The 16,561-nt window shown below is 43.0% G+C and overlaps 1 protein-coding gene across 3 annotated transcripts in view; it reads left to right on the top strand.

The window, feature by feature from the left end:
- RFTN1 (raftlin, lipid raft linker 1) overlaps window positions 1-16,561 on the top strand; it is a 175,392-nt gene that overhangs the window by 74,840 nt on the left and 83,991 nt on the right. For all 3 annotated transcript variants that reach the window (XM_081105591.1, XM_081105589.1, XM_081105590.1), the window contains exon 4: window positions 16,059-16,167. In XM_081105591.1, coding sequence (XP_080961717.1) covers window positions 16,059-16,167 — 109 coding nt within the window. The remainder of the gene's footprint in view (window positions 1-16,058; window positions 16,168-16,561) is intronic.

Genomic DNA, 16,561 nt, shown 5'->3' with positions numbered 1-16,561 from the left:
TTGTAGTAAAAAGCCAAGGAAGACAGATGTGAGATATGCCATAAGAGGAAATACTGGATTTAATGTTTAGCTGGAAAGGGACAGCAGGGAAGAAGACAAATCAAAATATGAGTCAGCTTTTGACTCCGAAAAACTGGGAGGATTAACTGGAAAGGGGCAGTGATGGGGAAGGGGATGTGTCTGATGGTTTTCCCCCAAAGCGGACCCTGATAGGATCCTTAAGGAAGTTCTCCCAAGAGGAATCAGTTAGGAGGGGAGACATAGGATAGGGAAGTGGAGGAAGCCATCAGGGTGCAACGCCTCAGCCTGATACAGGGGGAAGTGGTGAGTCTACCTTGAGGCTGGGCAACTGGCCTCCACCCTCCTGCACCTGAGAGCCACTTGCCATGAGCTGCTCCAGACACGTCCAGGTCTAGGGCACATCCAGGTGAAGCAATTCCAATAGCCAAAGAAGACTTCAAGTCATGCATAAGCTGAGGGACACGCAGAGCCGGGAAGGGTGCTCAGAGGGGCCCTGGGTGGAACACGGATAGCATCTACCACAGGAGAAGGGGAACAGTATTAGTTTGGTTGTATCATGTTTGTGGTAGTTGCTGGTGGCAGGATGTCCACTGGGAGGTGTTCGCAAGGCGGTTAGGAGCCAGAAGAGAAGTCTGAGCTGTGTGAGGCCACGGCAAGCCCAGGAGGACCGGCCCACTTTGGTGTTGCTTACTGAGCCCGGGTTTGCTATGCTAGATGCTTCTGGTGGTCTCAGAGATGCAGTGGCTTGCCGAGAGCAGTGCTAATCAAGTGAGTTGCTCTGTCCCAAACTGACCATCTGCTTGGAGTCTGAGAAGTCTTTCCTCTTGGACTGTGTCAGCAAGCCGAATGAGTCAGCTCGGGACACCCACTGTCAAGCGATGCAGAGAGAGGCAGTTCGGTTGGCTTTTGGCTTTTATTTCCAGGAAAGCAAATCCCAGAGAGTGTTCAGCTTTACCGTTGGTCCCCCTTTTGAGGTCGGGAATCTGAGCGCTTGAACACTGCCTTCATTCGAAGGCAGGGCCTGCAAGCTCAGGTGCCCCGAGGGCCAGGTATCTCGAGAAGGGACTCTTGTGGATTGAAGAGCCAACGCTAACTCTGCCCATTGTTGCCAAGTGTTGCCGAAACTTGAACTTTCTTCAAGAGCCAGAAATCTGGATTTTTAGGTGAAAACTGGTCTTTTTAAACCATTGCCTCACTTTTTCAAAATAGCGTTGTGTACCCCCGGCCCCACCCCGCTGGCTGCCATCTTGCAACCCTGAAGATTTCAGTTGCTCGTTTCCATGGAGTTGCTTCCCACTCTGAACTGCCGAGTCCCCCTTCTACCCACACACGCATCTGACTTCTCAGATGCTCTTGTTATTGGTTTTTATGTGTCTACCCTCCTACCTCCCCCTTGCTAAATCTTTCATCTTTGGATTCCGTTGTTTACTTAGAGTGCCAGGTGCTGAGTAGGTGTTACTCAATAGAATTTTCCTGACTTGAGTAGAATAATACCAGGCCCTGGAATTTTACTCCATCATTCATTAAAGGACCATACATTCATGGCAAGATGGATCTGTTTGGGTTTACACATTTGCCAGTACCCAAAGTGCACCTTGATAATGCATTCACACAACATGAACCCAACTAGTGGAACACACACACACACACACACACACACACACACGATCCTTTCATTGTCCAAATAACAGTGATTTTCCACAAGGGATATTATTTTTCATTGTGGGTTTTTGTATTTTTTTTTTCATTTTAAAAAACATCCAAAGGATGGCCTTCAAAGGGGTACGAATCTTTGGACTTTAAGTGGAGTACAAATGCATTACATCGCCTATGTGATAGCCCACATGATAACACGAACATTTTCTTTGGCATTTGAAAAGGGCAACACTGGGAAAGTACAAAATTATATCGGAACTAAAATGAAAATTCTCTTAAAAATTATCGTCGAGCGCGTCCTCTTTAAGTGGCCTTGTGGCTAATTTCTACCAATTACCTCGACTCTTGGGAGAATTCTAGGGCTTCTAGAAAGAGGTTTCATAATTAAACGAAATACGCAGGGGGTGGTAGCGCCTACCGGGGTGTGCCCTAGAAAATGCTCACACGCGAGGCTGGGTTCAGCCCTGGAGCGTGCTGATTGTTGGAATCACACATGGGGAAGAAAAGTAACGCTGGGCTTGGAGTGATTGACATGTGTGACTGTGGTGGAGAAACCGCAGCAGCTGGTGTGTTCCCAGGGAGCAGAAATCGAGGAAGGTGGATTCAAAGTTCTTTTCTTAAATCAGAGCAGGGAATGTGAGGGTTTTGTTTAGCCCGGAGATTGTCATTTTGGACTCAGGTTCCCCACTCTTGGCTGGCGGCTGCCCCTCCTTGCTGGTGTGGTATCATCCTTCCATCAGTTTTCTCGGGCTTCCCGAGGTGTTTGGAGAACTTGATTAGCTCTCTGGACTGCCATCCTGCCCCCTGCAGAGCTGTCCAGCATCACTGGACTACCTTAATGCATTCCCCCTATTTTCCCATCTCATGTGGAGTGACACCCTTTTCTGTGTTGAAGTTTCAGGATTCACTGTTAATTATTGTGTTTGCACTTTCCCATCAAATATGCCAGCGTAAAGCCACATTCTCCGGGGGGGGAAAGAGAGTGGTGTTTTTTTTTCCAATCCACACCCCTAAATGGCTTGCCTAGCTATTCTTTCTCTCTCTCTCCAAAGCATCCACCTTTATCCCAGTGGGAAGAGAGAAAGAGAGAGAGAGAGAGAGAGAGAGAGAGAGAGAGAGAGAGAGAGAGGAAGAAAGAGAGAGAGAGGTATTGTTTACCTGAAAGCTCATTCCTCCCCTGCCCCAACCTGTCCTTAATTGTGTCTCTCCCCACATTTGATTATTTATTTACTTATTTTGTTTCCTCGGAGAGAGAATTAGCAAACTAGTGATGTCAGGTCTTTCCCCAGAAGTGGTTTGGAATGGCAGAGAGCCGTGAGCAGGGACCCAAAACACAGAAGCACAAGCACAAACTTTCTTTGAAATTTCTTGTTGATCTTAAAACTTACGCAAACACTACAATACTATGAAATGCCTGTATTTGTTTTAAAGTAAAATAAATAAAAGCTCTCCCTGCTTCCACACATATACACGATCTTTAAATAAAATTGGACTCTCTGGGAAGATTGATTTCTGTGGCATTGCAGTTGGATTATAGGGACACTTGCTGTTTTGAGGTCCATATGCACGCAGTGTAGGTAATGTAGTTGTAAATAATTTTACGAAAGTCTTAGACTTTTGTATTTACATGACTATCCCATAGTAAATTTAGGAACCAAGTTGTCTTACTATAAGTATTCCTGCCAATTTTTTTTTCTCTTCCTTGTCAATCAGAGACAACTTAGGTTATGTGTGTTTTTCAAACTGAGAAAGATGTAATGGGTTTTACCAGGTGATCGGTCCTAGAAAAGACTAGTTCTAATTGAATTTTACATTTCTAGCTATGGGTGCAGCAGCAGGTGAGAAATAGCTTTGGATCCATCTCCGTACATTATGAGTGGTTTCAGTGTCTTGAGATTTTGATATAATCATTATCTCTATAATCTCTCTAGCTGTTTTCTATAATTTTTAAATGATTGAAAGATAGAGCCATGTTACAAAGAGGTGATTGCTATAAATATGATATAGGGGAGTACATCATTTCATTTGCTTCCTATTCATCCATCACGAGTTGGAACTTAAAATGGCTAGAAAGATTTTAAAAACCAAAATAGTAACTCATATGCATACAACACCTGCTTTCTGAGGGTCTGAGAGCACTTGGGTTTCATTCCTTATGTATTAAGTGTTACACTTTATTCTCACTATGTCCTACTGATGGTTGTTTTGGTTGTTAGTATTTGTTGAAAATATTATTGTGTGATCAGCAGAGGGTTAGACTTACTCTGTTTTGTAGCTGAAAAATGCCATTATCTTTATCCCCACATCCCATTTTATACCCTAGGAAAATTAGGCTGAAGAAGCTGTGGTATTAATGACTTCTTGGTGATGAAATCTGGGGTGGTGAGTGGGTATGGGCTTAAGTCCCATCTTTCAGCTTATTGGGGATTCTCAGAGAATTCCCAGAATCCTCTGGGCCTTGCAGCATCCCCAGCCCCCATGGCAACCTGTGGGACCACAGGCCTGGTTATTCCCCAGCTGGTTTCAGGACATAGGGCTGCCACTGCAAAGTATTTGGGGCTTCCCCAGATGGCTCCATTCAACAGGCTGGCTGGGTCTTGTGAGTTTCTGCACTAAAGCGGTCCTATGCAAATGATAGTTCTAAGGTCATTCATGCATCCTTTTCCCTCTGTTCCCTAAAGACGAAATCAAAATGTATTTATCAGGTGTCTTTGTCTTGTATCTTTTAAGGCCGTAGCCTTTGTTGGAGACGATGAGATGGCATAGTCCCTGCTCTAGGTAGGTTTATAATCTACCTGACTTGTTGAAATTTTCATTCTCAAACTTCTATAGTTCAAATCCCCTAAACTCTGTGAAGCAACCTGGATCTTACTCTGAACAAAAGCACACTTTTCTTGTAAAAATCATTAATATGTTTGCAGGCACTTCCTAATATGATTTATCATTTATGGTAATAGTCAGAATAGCTACCATGTATCTATTGCTGTGGCTAGGGAGAGTTCTTGTTCATTGCTTCATGATATACATTAGGGTGAGAGTTAGGGTAGGATTTCTCAATGTATAGTTTTTAGCTACTGACATTTTGGGCTGGATAAGTTTTTGTGTGGGAGAGTGTGCGTTGTAGGACATTTAGCAGCATCCTGGCCTCTACCCACTAGATGCCTAGCAAACATCCCTTCTCCCCGTCTCTGCATTTTGACAATCAGAAATGTCTCCAGACATTACCAGCTGTCCCCTGACAGGCAAACTGCTCCCACTTGAGAACCATGGGTTAGAGTTTGGACATGAGGAAGGAGTTCTAACTTTATTTTCTTCCAGATAACTGTCATTGCCAACAGCATTTATTACAGTAACCTAACTGCCCCTGGATGAAATGCCACCTTTATTATAGGTCGGATTTCTATATATACCTCATCTATTCCGGATTCTTTATTGTTCCGTGATTCATTTATTGATTTTTGTGCTAATACCATGCTATTTTGATTACAATGGGTCTGCAGTGTATATTATCTAGTAGGGCACTATTCTTCTTTTTCAGGATTTGGCTATTTTTGCACATTGATTTTTTTTCCATATAAAGTCTAAAGTGGTTTTTCTTCAGTTCCTAGTAAACCCTACTGGAATTATAATTATACCTACATACTAATTTAAGAAGAATTTCTAAGAGCATAGAAATTCAATATTTGTGTTTTCAAGAGTATAGAATTCAGTATTCATTGTCAGAAGTAAATTTCTGTCTTAGAGCATTGTGATCATTCTGAAAAGGCTATGTACTGTCTACACCAGTTGTTACCAACGTACCTTTGTTGAAGGAGAACTGAAGTTTCTATGTATATTTATGTATATTGGAAAAGTAGAGAAATTATGCATTATTAATATTTAACATTCGTTGTGAAGGTGGTACCCCGGCTGGCTGCAGATGTCAGAGGCTGCCTGTCTATAGGAAGCAGGAGGGGCCCTGGGGGAGGCCGGGTTCAGAGGAATACTTTCAATCCAGAGCTCAGTGAAGTGTGTTTGTGGATCATTTTTTTGTAGTTTTAACTATATTAACTCCCATTCAGTATACATATGTCTTACAATTTTTCTGTAAAGTGATTGCAGATTGAAGAGAATATTAGTAATATAAATGTAAAATCCCCCCCTCTCTCTTTCTCTCTATCTCTCTGAAATAGCCACACTGACTTATCTCCAGCTGTTCATTAGAGCTTCGTTAGTGAGATTAAAAAAAAAAAAATCAATGCTTACTTATTCAGATCAGACACAAGATGGCCACAGAAATTAGACTCATCTAGAAGACATTTTGAAATGTGGATTTACTTATACTACTGTTAACCATGGGTTTCATTTCACGTGTATATTATACCTTGAGATACTATGAACTTACTGTGATTATAATTTTTAAATATTGCTTATGTCATCTGTTTCTGATATTTTCAAACTTCTATATGTATTGTTTTATAACATAGGTAAAATGTTGGTATAGCAGTTAGTATTCAGAAGGTTTTACCGACAGGGTGTGTGATCAGAGAATTTGGAGACCACTGACCCATGAAGCTTCTGTGTCACACTGATGCTTCCAGAAACAGGTGGAGTCTTGCTACTCCAAGTATGGTTCATGCACCAGCAGGCATCACCTGGGAGCTCCTAAGAAATGCAGGTTCCCAGGCCTGCCCAGACCTGCTAGATCAGAATCTTCATCTTCATAAGATCCCAGGTGATGTCCGTGTTCAAGTTAAAGTTTAAAAACAGAGTTAAGCTGTGTTTTTCTATTACATAGCTGCTAGCCTCGTGTAGCTATTTACATTGAAATTAATTAAAATTAACCAAAATTAAAAATTCAGTTCCTGAGTTGTACTTAGCCACATTTTGGGTGCCCGGTAGCAACATGTGGGTAGTGGCTACAGTATTGGACAGATAGAAGATATAGATAGAAGATATAGATAGAACATTTAAATCATCAGACTCAATTAGAGGGTGTAGGTAGGGAGAGCTAGGAAAGAAGGAAATGATAATCAAACTTGAATTAGAACATGCATGTGCATTAAATGTAGATAGAGAAGACACTTCCTGTCACTCAACTGGACATGGCCCATGAGAGAGCCTTAGGAAAAGCGTTCGTGTGTGGAGCTCTTACTGTTATTTTGTTTGCCGATTATTGACTTTCATGAATCAAAAAATATCAGGCAGCCCTGCTTTTATTCAGTGCTCTGTCTGTGATAAGGTATTATTTATGCACAAATACTAAAATATTAGTCCTTTCCATATCTTTCAAAGTAAATGAGGAGCCTTACAGGATTCCAGAGAAAGCAAGGGTTTGCCCCAAATCTCGTTCCTTCCGGTTCTCTTTTCTGTAGTTCAGGTTGGTGGAGGTTGAAATTCTTTCTCAGGTACATCCCACAGGGACCACTGGGGTGAGGCTGGTTTGTTTTCCTCTTGCCTTTTAAGGTTAATGGTGAACTTATTGTGCTGTACTAGTCACTGATGCTTTCACCTACCAGGGGGCCTGTGAGACAGGATGTGGCAACATTTTCTCTAGAATCAATAGCAGTCAGAACTGGATAGTTAGGTGCCCATGGTGACTTGCACCCACTTGGCAGTGCTCAAGAGAGTGTTTGGTTCGGGTATCACTTGCACACCTTCCCCCATCCATTCCAGAGTGTTCTCGGTGATACCAAGCCCTTACCAACAGAAGTGGTGAATGTCTGTTGGTGAATGAGGAAGGGAAAATTAGAAGAAAAGGCAATGGATTAATTCTCCGTCTTCCTACTTTAGAACTCCCCTGGTGATCTCTATAGGTAGGTGCCTTATTTAAAGACTTAGTAGGATTTGTTTACTCGGCTGTATTTTCTTCATGCGTTTCCTAAACTTCAATAGTAAGGGTAACTTTTGACTCCAAGAGCCTCATTTTTATTTTTATTTTTTGGTAGATTTGGTTCTTTTTGAAAAGAGGAGGTCATAAAAATTACCTGAAATCTTTTCCTCATTGTTCTGAGAGCATCTTTTGGACGAGCTGTTTATTCCCCTCCCTCCCTCCACATCACAACCGCCACCAAATTGCAGAGACAAGAAATAGCTAAACTCTCTTATTCATCCACTCCCTCTACAACAACCTTAGCTCCGTTCTCGTTTCTGCTCTCTTAAAATATTCTTCCCCTCTTCCTACATCGTACATGGTGCTGCTTTAACCTCCCTAAAATCCGTATTTTAGTATCTTTTATTTCAGACCATCCGTGACTTTCCTTGACCTCAAAATGAAGTGCAATCCCATCCTGTAGCAACACCCGCTCAACCTTTCTTTCCAACCTCGTTTCTTACTTTTCTGCTCTACGTACCTCAGAGCCTCAATCTCAGATTCACCCTAACAGCAAATTCGTCCATCCATTCACTAGGCCAGTGACGGCGAACCTCTGACACGCGAACTCATTGTTTTGGTTGATTTTTCTTTGTTAAATGGCATCTAAATATATAAAATAAATATCAAAAATATACATCTTTGTTTTACTATGGTTGCAAATATCAAAAAATTTCTATATGTGACACGGCACCAGAGTTAAGTTAGGGTTTTTCAAAATCTGACACGCCGAGCTCAAAAGGTTCGCCATCACTGCACTAGGCTGATGTTTACGGGTGCAACTGAACTATAATAAACAACGCTTCACGTGTTTTTTCTTTTTTCAAATTGACCTACTTATTTTTTCCATCATATAACTCATGCTACCTCTAGGTCCTTACTGATTTCTGTTCTTGGTGCCTTTTATCCATTGTCCCATCACTAATTTCTACCCAGCCTCAGAGTCTCAGCTTATATGCTCCTGTTTTTTTAAAAATGTCTGATCCCTGACAGTGGAAATAACTGAACTCTCCTTGCACTTTTGTTTATGTAGCCTTCCTCTTTCCTTAGAGTGCAAGTTTCTTAAGGGAAGAATCTAACTCAGTGCCTTATGGCACATATGGTCAGTGGTCAAGAAGGTGATGAAAAGATGAATAAATAAATGAATAGATGTTTTTATTGTTACTGGTTTTACATAAGCCAATGAAATTAGAAAAAGGCTTCTTTTTCTTTCATTGACAAATCTTTTTTCAGATCTGTAGCTAATTTCTGTTCCCTACCCCCATCTTTCTCCTTAAGAAAAAATGAAAGCCATTATGATCATTCTCCTTGAGCCTGGTGTTGCCTTGGGGGAATATCTTAAAAGTTCTTCCTGTTTCCCAGAGAGAGAGAGAATTTGTTTCTGTAATTTAGTAATATTTTTATTCTAGTTGGAGAAGTGCCTAGTAATCTAAATTTGTGTTTGTTACCCTTTTCTTTCTGATTATTCCTAAATGAAACAAATGTAGTCTTATTGATGAACTGCACATTCTCTCTCTCCTTTCTTTTCATAACTCAAGTTCAAACTCTGCTTCGTGTCCTGGGAAAAAGAAGATGTTTAAACTCATGGTCTTTGAAGCGATCCAAGGGCTTTCTGAGTTGCAGTGAGATCTCTTACATGTTTATTATTTAAAAGTAGTGTTATGAAGTTTTTATTCGCATGTTTATTATTTAAAAGTATAGTTTACAATAATTTTTCCACAGGCATTTGTTTTTTAGTCGCCTGATCTCAGATCTGCCACAAGACCAAAATCAGTGTTCAACTTACGGCTTGGCATTTCGTCAGAATAATGTGAGGGTTAACCCTTTTGCCTGCGATAATTTTAAATATTAAAGTACTCATATGTATTACAGTCTTTGCCTGCACACATGTTCTTGGCTTAATAAATGGTTATGGCCCAGCCACTATGACTGCAGACAGCGAGCTGTGTACATGTACTGGCCATGGTCTGGTTGGATCGCGGGGGGCACCAGGGAGAAAACCTGCTGAGTCATTCCAAGGAATAAAATATCTGGGTTGGGTTTAAGGGTTAGTAATTCTGATTATGATACAAATAGATAATCTGTTCCTTCTTATCTCTTCCCTGACATGCAGCCTCCTGTGACTCATATTGTAGCTTTGTGCATGTAACCCAGAAGCCAGAGACTGGTGGCTCAGAGGTCAAATTCAATCTCAAACATCTTGGCCTACATTACTTTGTTTGGAGCCAAAATTTAATAGTTATGGCTAACATTAAAGCACAGTTTAATGACTTATTTTTAAAAATATTAGATTTGGCAATCCTGCTCTGGAATTCCTAGTAACAACTGAGATAGAAACTGCCCAAGTTGGTGATGGTGGTCCCTCCAATACCGTAGTGACGTGGCACCTGCCATTTAGCATCACTGCTGCACTGTGACTTGCCTCATGGTGGGGCCCAGTGCGTCTGCCGCCACATTGCTCTCAGACACGGGAATGTGGCAGGGCACCCGGCAAGACTGTGTTGGAAGACAAATAGGAGGGAGCATCTTCCTTGGTGCACACAAAGACCATTTCTGTATCTTTTATTGAGAACAAAGTGTCTAGATTATGTGTTCTCATAAAAAACGCCTTTCACGCATTGTTTATGGTCCTTCACGTTCACCTTCCTCGATTGACCTTCTGACCCGCTGCCTGGGGAGTGACCACACAACTCTTGGCAGACGGGAGAGTTGTAATGCGAGGGTCTCTGAGCACAGCTCTGAGTCTGCACACAGGTTTTATGACTGTTGATGTTTGTGTATGGGTCATCAGGTCAGTGTGGCACAGAGTAGGTGGTCTTTATCGTGGTCTTAAAACGACTCTGACTCCTGTGGCCAGGTGTGTTGACCTCTAAGGTACTTTAGCACACGGGCTATTTGCCCTGCTGCCCTGCCCTTAGGAAAGGTGTGTGCACAGATGCGCAGTGTCTGGATCTGCTTTTATGTGTCTGTTTGACAGGCATTTGTTTAAATTTCCTACTTGCTCACATTCAGTTTTCGGCCCAAGTCCTATTTATAAGGTGTCGAACAAACGAGGACTGTTGGGGATGATGAAAACGTTCTGGAAACAGATAGTGGCAATGTTTGCACAACAATGTGAATCTACTTCATGACACTGAATTGCACACTTCGAAATGGTTAAGACAGTAAATGTTTTATATATTTTTACCACAAAAAAAAAAATTGAAAATAAGTGGGAAGCATTTGTGAGGTTTTTTTTTTTTTGACCAAAAGAGACATGGATAGAGAAAGGTGTCTTGTATTTCCTTTATCTCTGCTCCTTTTTTGTGGAGGTTTTTCTTCTTCACGTCTGCATACCAGTCTCTACAGGACATTCTTTCTGTGTTTTCTCTTTTTCATGACTTGCTTGGTTGTCTGCCAAGGAAAATCAGAGTGTCAGTGACAGTGGCCGTAACCACAAACAGTTCCTCACTTTGGCTGCACATTAGCATCATGGGGGAGTTTCCGAGGCCTCTTCCTCAGGCGTACCTTGTACCACTTAAGTCAGACTGTGTGAGAACTCCCTACGATCCCGAGGTTGGCGCAGCCAGGCCTGAGAATGCCTGTCCTGTGGGAAACCCTGTCTGGTTCACAGAGCCCAGGGTTTGCTTGTTGGGTTGTTCCAGTGCCTAAAGTTGGGGCACATCACAGGAGATTATTCTTTCCTCCCCCAGACCCAGCTACTTCCGGCCTTGACCTCATGGGGTTTGAGGGGTATCATTGGAGAATTATAGTCAGGCAGGGAGTGTAGGTATAGTTTAAGACTAGAGACACTGACTCAGAGAAGAAATACTACCAAGCCAAAGCAAACACAAAAATCACCACAGTGTATGATGGCTTTCCTTCTTTCATTTTTCAAAATAAATTCTATTTGGGGATAATTTTAGATTAACAGAAAAGTTCTAAAGAAATTATAGAGAAGTCCCATATGCCCTTCACTGAGTTTCCCCATCATTAATATTTTACATTGCCATGATACAGTTGTCAAAACTAAGAGATGGATATGAGTATATTACTGTTAACTAAATTGTGGGTTTTATTTGCATTTCATCAGTTTTTCTATTAATATTCTCTTTCAGTTTCCGGATACCAGGCAGGGCACTGTCCTGCAGCAATTGTCATGTTGGGATGGCTTTTTTCAATGTGATGGGCTCTGGTGTCTCAGCTGCTTCTCCAGTGTCTGAAGCATTCAGGGCTACTATGGTTTTGTGCCTGGATAACAACATGTTGCTATACTCGAAGCATTTGAATTCATTTTGTTTTACTCATTCTTGGCTTTCAGGACATCACATCTCTGCTCAATAATACCCTTTCATTCCCTCTTCCTTTCATAAAATCCCTGTATACCTGTGAGGGCCCTAAGATGTGGGATGGGTCAGAGCTCTTTTTAGTTTAGGTTAGCCCCAGCCGTTTCTGGGAAATGTCCCAGCAGCATGAAGATGACTTCTTTTCAAGGAGCCAGACTCTTCTGAACCAGATCCACAGATTAATGTGATCAGTGGCCCATTGAACAGGTTACTCAGACATTAAATGTGAACAGATTTCCTCATACCTGTTTCCATAGGGTGAATTAAGTCCAATTTCCTTCTTGGGATTTCTAAAAGATAAGTAAATTAAAGAGAAGATTATAAATTTGTTAGTTGAAGCAATTGACAGGGTGGCTCATAGCCTCCTCCTTGAAATGAATTCTTGATTTGACTTCCAGGATAGTACGGTCTCTTGGTTTCTTTCCATCTTCCCCGGATGCTCTTTCTGTCTCCTTTGCTGCTTTCTTCTCTTTTCTCCCCAACCTCATCATAGTCCCAAAGCTCGTCCCTAAGTGCTCTCTCTTGACATTAATTGAGATCTCATCTAGTCTCACGCTTTAAATATCATCTGGAAGCTGATAACCCTTAATTTACATCTCTAGCCCTATCTCCTGAAGTACAGACTTGAATGTGTATTAAACTGTCTACTGACATATCTACTTGGATATCTGCTTGATATGTCACATTCAGCACATCTGAAACGTAATTCTTGATCTTCCCCCAAGCCTGCGCCACCCACAGCCTCCCCGATCATAGTGGTGGCAACTTCATCCATTCTCCCAGTTGCCAAGGAAGAAACCCTTAGAGTCATCTTCACCTGCTTTCTTCCTTCACACCCCACAACTTGTCCATAAGGAAGTCTTGAGGGTTCTACCTTGAAAATATATCCAGAATCTACTTCTCACCTCTGCTACACTCCCATTAACTCACTTGGAGCTGCACAGAACACTCATGGCTGGCCAGCAGCTGCTCTCGGGTGTCTGACTGGATCTTGTGGTCCGGGGACTACACCTGGCCACTAAGTGGGAGGCCTGTTCTGAGCCCGAAGCTGCAATATCTTCCCCCCCACCCCCCACCCCCGGCAACTGTTACTAGTTTTCTATGCTCTGTAATAAATTACCACAAACTTGGTGGCTCAGAACAACATACATTTATTATCTCACACTTTCTGTTGCTTGTCTATGTTCTCATCCGGCTGCATTCTAGGTGTTGGCTGAGTCTGTGTCCTCATCAGAGGCTCGACCAGGAAAAGACCTGTTTCCAAGCTCCCTCAGGTTGTTGGTGGAATTGATCTCCTTGCAGTTGTAGGACTGAGATTCCTGTTTCTCGCTGACTGTTGTCCAGGGGCTGTCCACAGCTCTTTGCCACATGCCGTCTCCCGGCACGGCAGCTTACCTCTTCAGAGCCAGCAAGGGGAGTCTCTAGCCCCAGTCTTACCGCGTAATGTAACCATGGGCATGACATCCCATCCCCTTTGCCGTGTTCTGCTGATTGGAAGCAAGTCCCAGGTCCTGCCCCCACTCAATGGTAAGAATTACACAAAGCCTTGAACTCCAGGAGGTGGAGGTCACTTGGGGGTCACCTTAGGGTATGTTCACCATAGTAACCATTACTACCAACTCCCAGTGCTGAGGAGCCTAGAAACTCCCTCGGGCAGCCCCGCAGGCAGTCCTTTGCCTGTGTATTTGATACTGTTTCTCATAGGGTTCTGGCAGGGAGAGGATTTCTGTGTGACTGTGCCCGCAACCGGCTCTGGCCCAGCACCTTCCCAGAGTGCTGACTTCGGAGGCTCGGGCAACCCATACCTGTCCTCAGAGGACTTGGGAGTCTTTGCCACCTCTTCTCCCCTTCACTCTTCGGTGTTACTATCCTTTCATTACAGATTGTGGCGATCATTCCTAAAGGCAAGGGGAGACTTAATAATTGCTCATCTTTTCCTCCAATATGCATTCAATTTGCTTTACCAAGAGACTATAGACTGAGATGTGGTTTTTTTATGTTTCACCTAGAAAATTTGTAATAATGCTGACTTTGTTGATCTTTGATACTTCTTCCAGTTCAGTTGCTGAGTTAATTATCTGACAGGATGAACCAGAGCTGTGTTTCTTTGCATAGAACCTCTTGTTCCAGAAGCAAAGATGGTAGTTATTAGATCCTGAACTAAAGATGATCTCTTACGAATCTGGGTGTGAATTGCTTAGAGCTAGACTCTCCTTGCCTCCCTTCGTTGTATGGGTGTTTAACCAAGTAAATACAGTGTTGACTTGATGATTACTATTTTTCAGCCTAAATCATTTCGAATCTCAATGGGTATTTATAAATAACCTCATACAGTCTGACATTAGTCTCAATGTGACAGCAGCTGGGATTTCACATCTGAGAACGCTCCTCCTCCTCCCACGCCTATCTTTGTTGTCTGAGACCCACACAAAACATATGACAGTATGTCATGACCAAGTCTTCTCTTTCAAAAGTCTGGAATCTTCTGCCCGTAGTTCTTCATATGTCTTTTGTTAGTGGAGGGGGAAGGGGAATAAAAAGGTAGCAGGGGGGCGGGGAGATGAGAACATGAATCTGATCTCTGATGAAATTTTTAGGCAAGAGGGTAGGGTGCAGAATTGGCTCATTTTTTTTGGTTTAGTTCATCCCAGTTTGAGCAGTTTGGAATCAGTGTATTCTTTTATATTTCAAAAGTTTGTGCCTCAGTCCCTACTCATCAAAGGATATGTTAGAAGGAACAATAAAGTCAAAATATGTTGTTGATGCTTGCTTGCCCAATCACAGTTACACACCTGGGGAAAACCAAATCCTCTTTAATATTTTCACTTTTGAGTTTCATGTAAATCATGCCCAGATGGTTAATAGTAGCATAAATTGCTTGTTTGATATATAAGAATCTTAGGAATTCTTTTTTAAACATTATTATAGCAAATATTCCTGCGGAAACTATTTTGGTGGGGTGCATTGTGACAGTGCCCACTTTTAAAGAATTTTCTGGCTACCCCTGCACTCACAGGGGCTGGCATGGGTCCCCCTTTGGTGGACTTCTAGTAAGTGGGCTTGTCATCCCCTCGGTGGAGAGTGGCTGTGCTTGTGGTGTGAGTCCTGGACAGAGCCCAGGCTTCGTCTTTAAGTCCCGCTCCCCATGAAGAAAGAGCACGTTCTGTCCCTTCGCTACAGTCCCACCTCCTATTGCAAGAATCACCTTCAATTCTGGCAGCCGTGTGGCTTCCAGGAGTTCAGTCCCAATTTAGTGTCCCACAGAATCCCTGAAAGGAATGGCTGCAGCGGCGGAATGTCCTGGTGACCACTTGCCTCTGGTTCTCCTGCATGTGCATAGCATTGTGTCCCTGCATGTCCATCTGGTGGGAAAGGGGGAGGCAGCCCCACCGCCTGCGTGGGGCAGGGGCAGGGGCAGGGGCGCCCTGCACACCTCTGCTCTGACCCGAAGGGTGCAGGTGTTTACCTCAGCCCTCCACTCTTTTCCCAGAAGTTCTTCTCTCGTTGCCTTACAGTCTTTTCTTACTGCCTCTTTAATTTTGATAGATTTTTCCAGATTGTCTTCTGTGGGGATTGAGCCATTTAAAGCCTTGTAAGTGATGAATATGTGAATTTATTCTCTTCAGAAAAAAGTAAAAAAAAATTAGGGATACAGCTAATGTATTAAAGATACATTACTGGAGTGTGTGTGTGTATGTGTGTGTGTGTTGCGGGGGGGGGAGGTGTTGTTTAATATGTAAGCCATATTGTGCTAACCCGATCATTCTAGAATGATGTCTTTTTACTGATTATTTGTGTGGGAGGTTTTTTGCATGATGTAGCTCTCTTTATATTATTCGAGTTGTTTACCATAAATTATTTTTCAGCACTGCCTTTTTAAAAAAATATATATTTTATTGATTTTTTACAGAGAGGAAGGGAGAGGGATAGAGAGTTAGAAACATCGATGAGAGAGAAACATCGATCCGCTGCCTCCTGCACACCTCCTACTGTGGATGTGCCTGCAACCAAGGTACATGCCCTTGACCCGAATCGAACCTGGGACCTTTCAGTCTGCAGGCTGACGCTCTATCCACTGAGCCAAACCAGTTAGGGCTTGGCATTTGCTTTCAGAAAATAATTTTGAGTTTTATTAAACACCTCCATTTTGTTAATACTGTGCAAAATTGTAATTGTTGCCTATGTGTTTTCCCCTCTCTCTTCAGATCTCAGAAATCTGATCTGCACAATGAAGGCTACGTCTTGGAATTAGATTGCTGTTCCTCCTTAGTTCACCTGACAGACCAAAAAATCATCCCAGAGTTCATTGAAAAGGTGAGCCCTGCAGTGAGGATGCCATCGAACAGATTCTCCCCTGAGGGAACAGGCAGGGGCTGGCTTGGGGCAGGTCAGCCATACTCCAAGGGCTGGGCCTTTGAGCAGCCCCTCCCCACATGGCTCAGGCTGAAGTTGACTCTGGAACCATGCGGCTCCTCCCCTGCCCCCAGCCTGGCAGGACCCTGGACCCTGTCTTTTAAGGCTGGAGTGATGTTAACAGCTGACAGGCCTAGGGCCCCACTGCCAGGACTCCCCTCAAATCCTCAAGGTGGTGTGACCCTCCCAGATCCCATATTCCCCTCTTCCTGTGGGTCTTCATTGCCACCAGCCCTCTCCCTTCCTGGAGGGGGAGCACAGCAGAGTCCTGTGGCCACTGGCATGCAGTCGTACC

This window comes from Myotis nattereri (assembly GCF_964212035.1).
Source record: "Myotis nattereri genome assembly, chromosome: 14".
Taxonomy (NCBI): Eukaryota; Metazoa; Chordata; class Mammalia; order Chiroptera; family Vespertilionidae; genus Myotis; species Myotis nattereri.
Note: the sequence above shows the minus strand (reverse complement) of the source record. Positions and strands in the feature narration are given on the sequence as shown.